Below are 10187 nucleotides of genomic sequence, written 5' to 3'. Positions count from 1 at the left end.
TTCTGACTTCTGTGGTCAAAGAGAACAACTCTATCCTCTCTTCTAAGTGATGGCAAATAAATTAGCTGAGTTTGAGTATTGGAAGAACTTTCTTCTCTTCTCCAAGTTGATCATCTCCAGTTCCTTCTCATGTAGCATGAGGTCCTTCACCATTCTGGTTGTCTTCCTCTGTATGTTCCCCATATGATCAACACCCTTCCTAATGTGCCCAGAACTGAACTTAGTATTACAGATGTTGTCTGATCAGAAGGAGTCCAACGGGATTACCATCTCCCTACTCCTGGACACTGTGCCTCTCCTAAGAATGCATTAACTTCCTTAGATGTTATCACATTGTTCTCATATTAGGTCTGTAATTGACACAGCTGACTTAATAAATCAAACTGTTGAGTTGAATCAACCTATGCAATGTACTTCCCTTTCCCTCTCAACACACATACAATATATCCTGAATTGACAAAGTTGAGAAGGGATATCTGTGTCCTAGGAGGAGAATAAGATGGAAAGAAGGGAAAGACAACACAGAAATCAGGATGTTTAATAATATTTCAGGAAAAAGGTATTACTGCCCCTTGACAGAGGTAGCTTTCTGGTTTCCTTCCCTACCACTCGACTCACATAGGAAGTTACCTCATATGGGACAGGATGCAGGTGGCTCCGGAGCTTTAGGATATCACAAGCAATGAGCCGGAAGATAGGGAAAGCGTAGTTGGAAGAGGCTGGTGTTGTTAGTCTGGAGAGTGTAAGTTAAAATTCACCTAAGCACAGGCTCCCCATCCCAGATCTGACCAAGAAACCAACAAACACCAAATGACATCGATGCTTCTTTATTCCAAGGCTCAAACAATATGTCATTTTAGATCTCCATTCATTGATCCAGCTCCCAGTCACTTCCCCTACTCCTTCATTCTCCCTCTAAATACCACCTCTGGTCTCTCACTTCTCTCCTCTTTCTATCTTCATTTGGGCATAGCGAAAGAAGGGCCCCTTAACTTGAGCCCTTACCCCAACCATATTCAGCTGCCCAACTCAAGGGGTGTACCTCTCCCACACCACCACAAATAATCTATAAGGGAAAATCGGTCTATCCATTGAGCAGCTTTGATATAATAAACTTTCTCTACCCTGAAAGGAATTTATTTTATTCCCAACCCTTTGTTTAACTAGCAGTTCTCATTTGGCCCTAGCTTGTGAAACCAACATCAATTGGAAATGTCTTCTCTAATCCTGGGCCCAGAAGTCTACTTTTCTGTCCGATAGTCACGGAGTGTCTTGACATATTGTCCTTTTGGAATCCCTTAACCTCAACTCAGCAATTACAACCAGCCCCTTAAATGTTCTGTCATAACAAAACCCTTCAATTCCATCAAGCCCATAGTATCCATCTCCTCACATCTGATGCCTTTTGTGGTTCATGAGCAAAAAAAAAAATGATATCCCAGAACAGTTTCTAAGTTTAAAAGAAAACCCCAACAACAACAACCAAAGAGTATTACACAGCATCCGAGACTTCTTGAGCAAAAGGAGAATTTTCTAGTTATAGTAGGAGACCAATGAGGCAATATCCAGGATCAAGGTAAAATAAATGGTCATTCTCTTCTTTGGAAGAGAAAACACTAAAGGTCATAGACCCAAATAGACTCTAAGGTCCTTGTCATTCCAGAAGACAATGTAGAGAACTGGAAAATGTCACAGTTGGAGTTCCAGCAGCCCAGCAGATAAGCAGGCTGAACTCTAGGGTAGCAAGGAATTCTAGATTCCTCTCTAGAGCCAACATAGAAGTTCCCAGTTTTTGCACAAAGCTAATTTTTAAAATGCCAGGTTAAGGAGCGGCTAGGTGGCGCAGTGGATAGAGCACCGGCCCTGGAGTCAGGAGTACCTGAGTTCAAATCTGGCCTCAGACACTTGACACTTACTAGCTGTGTGACCCTGGGCAAGTCACTTAACCCTAATTGCCTCACTAAAAAAAAAAAAAAGCCAGGTTAAGTCCCAGACCCAACTTGACAGTGTTAAGAGAAAACTCATGATTTTATATTCAGAATCACCATGAAGGATCCAGTCCCCCGCTTTCAGGTGACTAAGTATGGACCAGTGAGATTTCTGGAGGTTACCAGCCCCCACTTTGGAGTAATGCAGAGCCCCCAAACTTCTCATGGAGTCACAGTGAAGGATTTATTTTGTCTACATCTAGATTACCCAAGGGGTCAGACTGTTCTATAAGAACAGAGAGAAGCCTTGATCCAGGACCCATTACTTTTCAGAATGGCTTGGCTTCATTACCCCACAGGGTTCCTAACTGCTCTAGAATAAAGGTTCGTATTTTTTTGTAAAATATCTTTTAAAAAAAAGTTTAAGTATAATGGCAATAATAAGAATTATATGAAATACTCAAGCTTAGATACAGAGGGGGTCCCCAGGCTTGGCTCTGCCAGCAGAGCTGGGACCTCACCTTCCTGTGGATCACTTCTAGCCACATAATTCCCTAATGAGGGTGGGGGGAGGAATGAGAAAATTGAGAATATAGTTCCCTGTGAGGAAAAATTATCAACCTCACCCAGTAACTCCAATAAATTATATTTACAGAAGAACTGAAAATCGGTTCTAGGGCTTGAATTCTGCTCCTTGTCAAGGCAGGCAACCTGACTAATTCTTCTTAGGGAACTAGGCAAAAAATTGGGAAGGGAAGAGATTTTGACCAGCAAAATGGAAACAAATCTAGTAGATCTGCTACCCCTGCTCTCCCCCAGGGTGAAAAACAGAACTACGATCAGCTCTGGAACCAGAGAAGGGTAAGGGGAGGAAAGTTGGGCCACAACTCTGGCCCTCAACAAGGGGCCCTTAGAACATGGTAATGGACTTTGGTGTTGGTGGCAGCTCCGTGTTTCTGTCGAAGATGAAGGCGCAGTTGACTTTTGTGGCGGAAATGCAGATTGCAGGCTTCACACTGATGGGTGAGAACGGAGAGTCAGAACTGGGAACATGCGCAAATATTGTCATACCCTGGAGTCAAACCTACCATTTTCCCTTTAAAACTCTACAATAAATTAATTTTACTTGGAATGCTGATCCCAGATCATCGGTCCTACTCCCTAAGTCGTTCCTGAATGACAGCTTTGGTCCCCTCAAGCGGGGCCAAAAAAGTGGGGGTTTAGCTCCATATCTCGATCCCAATATTCCACCTAACAACCATTACCTCGTGCTCCCACATCTCACTTCCAGGATTCTCCAACCGACAAGTCCCCTACTCTGCTCCCGACTCATCACCCCCATAGACTCAGCTCTCATACCACTGATGGGCAGCTTTTCTTTTAGGGAACGTGGCTCTCCCCAGCCCCTAATACCCACGTGATACGGTTTCTCCCCAGTATGGATGCGCACGTGGCTCTTCAGTGTTTGTAGGTGTCGAAAGCGAGTTCCACAGGTGGAACAAGGATAGGGCTTCTCCCCAGTGTGAATCAGCACGTGTGCACGGAGGTGTGCCACCTGCGCGCAAGGGTGGATAGCATTGGGCCTCTGCCATATTTCCAATTCACTTTCCACCTTCCATCCTCTCCCAACCTCTTAGCCATTCCGACCCTCCACATCTTGAAGCAAGCCTAAGTCGATTTCAGGCCTTTGAGTGCTCCTCCTCAGAGCGAGCCTGCCCACGCCAGGATTCAAACCCTGGATCGTGTTCGCATTCTTACTTAGAACTCCCCCAACCTTCCTCTCCGCAACCCCGGTACCTGCACAAAGCGAGAGCCGCAAGTTTCGCATTTGTAAGGCTTCTCTCCGGAATGGATGCGGCTATGCGTTTTGAGATTGGCAGGCCGGTTAAAACGCGCTCCGCAGATAGCGCAGTGATAAGGCTTCTCTCCTGAGAAGAGGAGGAAAGAAGGAAGCCGGGCTCGTCCTCTAGGTTCGCCTACCGCAGGATGGGCCGGGGTTCTTCCCACCCTCTCCATCTCTCTTCCCTCCATGTACCTGTGTGCACCGTGCGGTGACTGGCTAGGTTGCCTTTGTAACGGAAAGCACATCGGCAGAGCTGACACTTGTAGGGTTTGTCTTCGTTCCCCGGGCTGAGAGGGGCCAGTGCCCGCGATCCCACCTCTGCCGGGCAGCCAGTCCCCGCCTCACAGTCCTGGCAGCTGAAGAAATGATTCTCTGTAAGAGTAACGGTTTTTAGGATACTCTCTTTTCTTATTCCTCTGCTTCCCCAGTTGGAAGGAGAGGTAGGATTTCTAGTCTCTACGTGTGGTGGTCGATTTCTGTTCTGGCCTTCACTGTCCCTGGCTCGGTCCCTAGCTAATCTTACTCCCTCTCTGTGACAGCCGGTAGAAAACGCCTGATCCCAATCTGATGCTCTGAACTGCCTATTCTTTTGGGATCCCAGGAGGGCTCTTACCTGGTCGGGGACGCGACGCTTCGGAAGGCGATCCGAGGGGTCTCTGGCTGGGGTGCGTGAGCAGCAAGGGGGGATCGAGCGCGGGGGAGAGCCTGGGGGGGAGGAGCAAGCCAAAGCTCTCCTGAGAAAAAAAGCTACACCTCCCACTCGCGGAGGAGAAGCTGTGCTTGATCTAGAGCTGGTGAAGACCAACGCTTCTTAAACTTTTTCCACTCGCGACCCCCTTTCCCCTGAGAAATTTTTGCGCTACTCCGGGTATATAAAAAAGGTATACATAACCTTTTACTGTTACCAAATTTTGCCTGACCCCCACGTTCAGTTACGGGACCCCATATGGTTTAAGAAGCTTGAGGCTCCCCTCTAGTACTTTGGGATGTGCTCTCCTGGGGTAGTGATTGAATGTCACCCTACATACTAAGGCCATACCCCAAAGTGATCAGTAGACACCTCCTCCCCCAACATCCTAGGACCCCGCCTCTCCGGATGCCACTTGGTGCCAGCTCCCTGAGCGAGGCCACACCCCTTAGATGTTACGTGCCACACGTCCCCCAAACCTCAGAGTTCCCAAGGCCCCCCCGAACCTGCTCCCAGCCCCCGAACAGGAACCCTCCTCCCCGCTGCTGCTAGAGGCCTCCTCGCCAGCGGCAGGCTTTGCTGAGGCAGCTGGTTCCGCAGCAGCGTCCGCCTTCCCAGCTGGGGTCCCTGCTTGGGCTGTCCTGGAGTTGAGGACGATGAATTTGTATTTCTTCCAGTTGCAGGCTGCGGGGTCAAGACTAGGTGGGCTGTCTGGACTGGGAGGGCCATGGAAACAGCTTCGGGACTCTGTTGGGGGGTCTGGGTGCCCCTCAAAGCGGTGAGGGCTACCTTCCGGAGGAGCTGCTGGCATAAGAGGTGCCTGCGATTCTGCATCAAGTGTTTGCAGGGAGATGCCTATGGGCTCATAGCTGTGAGATGGAAAAGTTAGTATTATAGGATTTCCAGCTGGAGGTGGCCTTAAGATCTCTGGTTTTAATTCCTTCAGTTTACAGGACAAGATAAAATGAGGCCTAGAGAGTTTAAGTGATAATCCTAAGCAAGGTCTGACCACGTCACTCTCCTGTTGAATGACATCCAGTGGCTCTCTATTACCCCAAGATCAAATACAAGCTCCCCTGGCATTTAAAGTCGTTCATAATCAGACTCCAACCTACCTTTTGACTCCCACCTCTCTAGCCACACTGGTCTTGTTCACACAACATTCTGTGCCTTGTCTTTGTGTTGTACATTATGCCTGGAGCACAGGCTGTACACTGTTCACATACACTTCCTCCTTTCCTTATCTCTTAGAATCTTAGAATTTCCTTCAAGTTCAGATCAAGTACCACCTTCCACAGGCTGCCTTTTCCTGATACTCCCTCCCCCCAATTACTCTACATTTTCTGTATGTACAGATTGTCTACCCCATACACTCATTTTGGGCAGAAACAGTTATCTTTGTTTTTTAAGTTGGCAACACATAGCATCTAGCAGACATATAATAAATACTTGATTACACTGCTAGGAAGCTGGAGAGCCAGACTGACCAATTCTGATCAAACTTAATCCAACCCTCCAAGCTGGTCCACTCGAATGGCCAACTTATCTTTTTTTTCTTTTTTAGTGAGGCAATTGGGGTTAAGTGACTTGCCCAGGGTCACACAGCTAGTAAGTGTTAAGTATCTGAGGCCAGATTTGAACTCAGGTACTCCTGACTCCAGGGCTGGTGCTCTATCCACTGCGCCATCTAGCTGCCCCAGCCAACTTATCTTTTAAGAAAAAAACAAATGTAGATTTTCCCATGGCAAGCAAGACTACTAGACCCCTGTCATTATTAGGCCAATGGGGATTTTTTTACAGAAAAGAAAACTGAGGCTCAGAGGGAGAAACTGATTTGTTTCCAAGGTGTTAGAACCTTCAACTTTTTCACTATCTCCAAACCTACCCTCTTCTTAGATATTCTCCAACCTGGAATTGTTCCCTCTTTCTTAAACTACTCTGATGACCCCCCCCCCCCCAATTGCAGGAATCTAGTCTTATTCAACTGCCATCTCTCCTTCCAAGCCTCTTCCCTCCAAGGCCCCCTCACCTTGCCTGGATGAATCGGTGACAGGCCTCCACCACGTGGTCCATCTGTAGATAGGTGGCTGCTGCCAGGACGGCTGGGGCCGTAGCCGGTGAAAGGAGGAGGCGGGAAGTGTACATAAAGTCCAAAAGAGGAGCAAAGCCACCAGCTTCAGGGCCCCCAGGTAAGGATAACAGGTCCACTCCCACCCCTGCCCGGCCACGGAAAATGGAATAGAAGAAGCCACTGCAGGCCAGAAAAGGGGAGGTGAGTTTTATTGCTCCCTTGGGTCAAAACCACCCTGCCATTGAGATAGCAGGCATTTGATGCAGCTTAGCCAAAACAAAAACAACCCTCTGCTGAATATACCCTGAGATCCACACATTGGACCCCTGGGCTCTGCTTTTACGGAATATTCTGCTCCTCCCAAGTAAGCCTAATTTTCCCACTGGCCCCATTCCCCAATGCAGGGAAGCTTTCTCTAAACCCCCACATCTGTCTAGTCCCCCCTTCCCACATTTCCACTCTTTTAGGTCTTATCCGATTCAGGTCCTGCCCAGCATTGAAGAACACATTCCTTCCCACAAAGCAGTCCCCTCGAACCTGCAGGCGATCAAGACCGCCTTGTGGGCCCGGAGTGCCCGACCTCCCACTAGCAACGTGACATCGGTGAGGATCCCACGAAGGCGTAACTCGTTCAGGTTCCAGAGCACGTCTGATGCATGGCGTGTGAATTCTCGCACGTAGCCCAGACTCCCAACTGCAGCCCCAGCTGAGCTCATGGCGAAGGAGGCTTGAGAGTGAATAAGAAGTGGCAGTGAAAGACCTAGAATGTTTGTCCTTTCCTCAGGATTTTGAGTAGCCAAACACCTAGCCTGGGCACTTCTTGTTTCCCGGGGAATGCATCTTTCCTCTACCCAGCCTCTTCTCAAGATACAGCCGCTGAACCCCATTCCCTGAGGACTTCATATCACTTAAGAGTTGGAAGTCAAGAGTCCTTTTCCCCCACCTCCCATTTGCCAAAGCAGGGGCTCTTCCCAAGTCCTGGTGCACCCTCCACTAGAACCCCAATTCCCTATCCCATGCCGGTTAGGAGAATTTAAAAAAAACCCCTGCTTTTGGAAGACTAGACGCAACCAATTAACTCATGATACTCTACACTTACTGGAGATAGTGAAGGGCTATTTAATGACATTCCAAAAGCTTAGATTTGGGATTTGCTCTAAATCAGGCATCTTGTTCCTCCCTTCTCCTCCACCCACCCCACTGTATTTCCCAGGGTTCTGCTCTTTGCTCAATCCATCCAGAACCTAGGCCTCTCAAATCTCCAGTCTGAGGTTTATGCCTTCACACCACCCCCCCTTCTGACTCCGAGTTCTGCTGGTCTCACTCCCTACTACACATTACGCCTAAATCCCGGGGATCCTGTTTTTCCTGCTCAACTTGCCCCCACTCTTCTCAGGGTGCCTGGAATGTGGATTCCCCTCTGGCTCTCACCCCTGGCCGGCAGGGGCTGTGTTTTCTCCTCTTGCTGGGATAGGGCGGGGTATCTCTCCCAGTCCTGGCTCCTTTATCCCGGCGGGATGTTGGGGGCGGGAGAACTGGGGAGGAGGGGGTTATTTGGGTCGGCATCCTTCCTGCCTCCCTAGATGGTGGAGACTGGGGGTGGGACCTTGGAAACGGGGGTAGTGGCATGTGAAAAATGGGATCCTGCTGGGCCTAAGAGGAGTGACGTTAAAGGTTAATATGGACCAGGATTTAGGGTTAGAGAAGGGCCTCTTGGAAAGAGAGAAGAATGTATTACAGTTTCGAGGAGAACCTGGGGGTGGTTTGGGGGGGCCTATTGGGAAAGCAAACAGCGAGAGGAAAGTGGGGTATAGCCAGTTAAAAGCGTCTTGGCAGGGAGAAGAAAATTCCAACAGGAGTCAAACATCCTATCCCGGGAGGTGGAAAAAGGGTCGTTGAGAACAGAAGGTTTTGTCTTTGATGATGCAGTCTAAGAGTGCCTAGCAGGAAGGCTGGCCTCAACCCTAAACCTTGCGTGGCTTTCACGTAGCTACAGAAAATGTTCATGGCCGGGCCTCCTGGGGGCACCTGGGAGGGGAGCCCTGATAGGGAGAGGGGGTGAAGGGAGGGGCGGATGTGATTTCTAGTCCATTTCCTGCCATTGTACTGGGACAGGACGGAGAGTCCAGCTGCTTCCCCTAGAGGGGGTGGGGAAACCCCCCATGCCGGGGCGGAAGTCTGGAGAGAAACGGAGGGAACACTGGCATCTCCCCGACTCGAAGCTCTCACTTCCTCTCCTGCCGGGCTCCACCCTCTTCAAGGATAACGACAATATTTTATATTTATATATCAATTTAATTGCAAAGCCCTTAATAGACGTTTTCTGTGAGTTAAGCTATTAGCTATTAATGGCCAATATATAAATAGTAGCTATGATTCTCAATCTTGTATAGGTGAGGCAGCTGAGGCTCAGAGAGGTTAACTGACTTGCCCATGGTCGCACAGCTACTGTTAGAGGCAGGATTTGAACAGTCTCTTCTGACTTCGAATCAAGTACTAGATCGATGCCTATCTAAACTAGGGCTCTACCACATCCCCACCCGTCGCTCCTTCTCCGGGAGCCGGGAGAAGGAAGCTTGCCCAGACCAGGGTCTCGAGGTTTGTTTGTCTTTGGTCCAATGAGGAGTAGTGCATAATTTCATCCACAAGATGGTAGCATGCGCCGCCCAGTCACATCCAGGAGACGAATGGAACTTAAAAGGGAGTCTCAGAGGCCTTGCAAAAATTAAACCTTGAAAGGAACCTGAACCAGTCTTTTCCTCACCCCCTAGCTGTACCCCATTCGTTGCCACTTCATCCATCCATCTCCTCGAGTGTTTGGAGCAAGGAAAGCTAACCCTGTAGAAGCAGAGATGGGAATGGGGAGGGTGTGGGGAGGTGGTGGGGAGAGAATGAGTCTTTATTGATTATTTCCAATTTATCCTGTCTATATCTTGTTAGTACATAGTTACACATAGTCTTCCCTATAAGGCTTCCAACTTCTTGAGAGCTAGGACTTTGTATACCTTCTTTGTATCCCCTTCGGCTTAATCCGCACCCTGCACTTAGTAGGGGCTTCATAAATTTGAGAACTTGGGATTTCTTCCCTTACTGGGTTGGTTGGAGGAGGGTAGACCCAAGAGGCTGGAAAAAATTGTCAGAAGAGGTTTCTAGGTTTCTGGATGTGTGTGGGATTCTCTTAGTAATTAGTCATTCTAATTATCTAAGATTCAATCCTTTAGAGATCTTAAGCAAGCATCATTAATTTTTTTGTTTGTTTTTGTTTTTGTTTTTTTCAGGGCAATGAGGGTTAAGTGACTTGCCCAGGGTCACACAGCTAGTTAAGTGTCTAAGGCTGGATTTGAACTCAGGTCCTCTTGAATCCAAGGCCAATGCTTTATCCACTGTGCCACCTAGCTGCCCCAGCATCATTAATTTATAATTTATGGGGGCAGCTAGGTGGCGCAGTGGATAGAGCACTGGCCCTGGAGTCAGGAGGGCCTGAGTTCAAATCTGGCCTCAGACACTTAAGACTTACTAGCTGTGTGACCCTGGGCAAGTCACTTAACCCCAATTGCCTCACTAAAAAAAAAAAATTATAATTTATGGCCTGATTTGAAAGTGGAGACTGGAAATTTGGAAAGACACAGTAAAGGATTCCAGAGTGGGTCAAGGGGT

General features: G+C 48.3%; 1 protein-coding gene across 2 annotated transcripts; it reads right to left on the bottom strand.

The window, feature by feature from the left end:
• Positions 1 to 607: 607 nt before the first annotated feature.
• Positions 608 to 8058, bottom strand: BCL6B (BCL6B transcription repressor). Of its 2 annotated transcripts, XM_043999562.1 has the most exons (9): positions 7962 to 8058; positions 7068 to 7257; positions 6489 to 6710; positions 4966 to 5328; positions 4385 to 4476; positions 3964 to 4143; positions 3726 to 3856; positions 3346 to 3483; positions 608 to 2944 (listed from the first exon to the last, which is right to left on the bottom strand). In XM_043999562.1, the coding sequence occupies exons 2-9, from the start codon at positions 7244 to 7246 to the stop codon at positions 2825 to 2827; spliced, it is 1425 nt and encodes a 474-aa protein (XP_043855497.1). In that variant the 5' UTR covers positions 7247 to 7257; positions 7962 to 8058; the 3' UTR covers positions 608 to 2824. The 2 variants fall into 2 exon arrangements, with proteins under 2 accessions (XP_043855497.1, XP_043855498.1); XM_043999563.1 differs by lacking the exon at positions 3346 to 3483.
• Positions 8059 to 10187: the final 2129 nt, after the last annotated feature.

This window comes from Dromiciops gliroides, chromosome 4, assembly GCF_019393635.1.
Source record: "Dromiciops gliroides isolate mDroGli1 chromosome 4, mDroGli1.pri, whole genome shotgun sequence".
NCBI classification, from domain to species: domain Eukaryota; kingdom Metazoa; phylum Chordata; class Mammalia; order Microbiotheria; family Microbiotheriidae; genus Dromiciops; species Dromiciops gliroides.
Note: the sequence above shows the minus strand (reverse complement) of the source record. Positions and strands in the feature narration are given on the sequence as shown.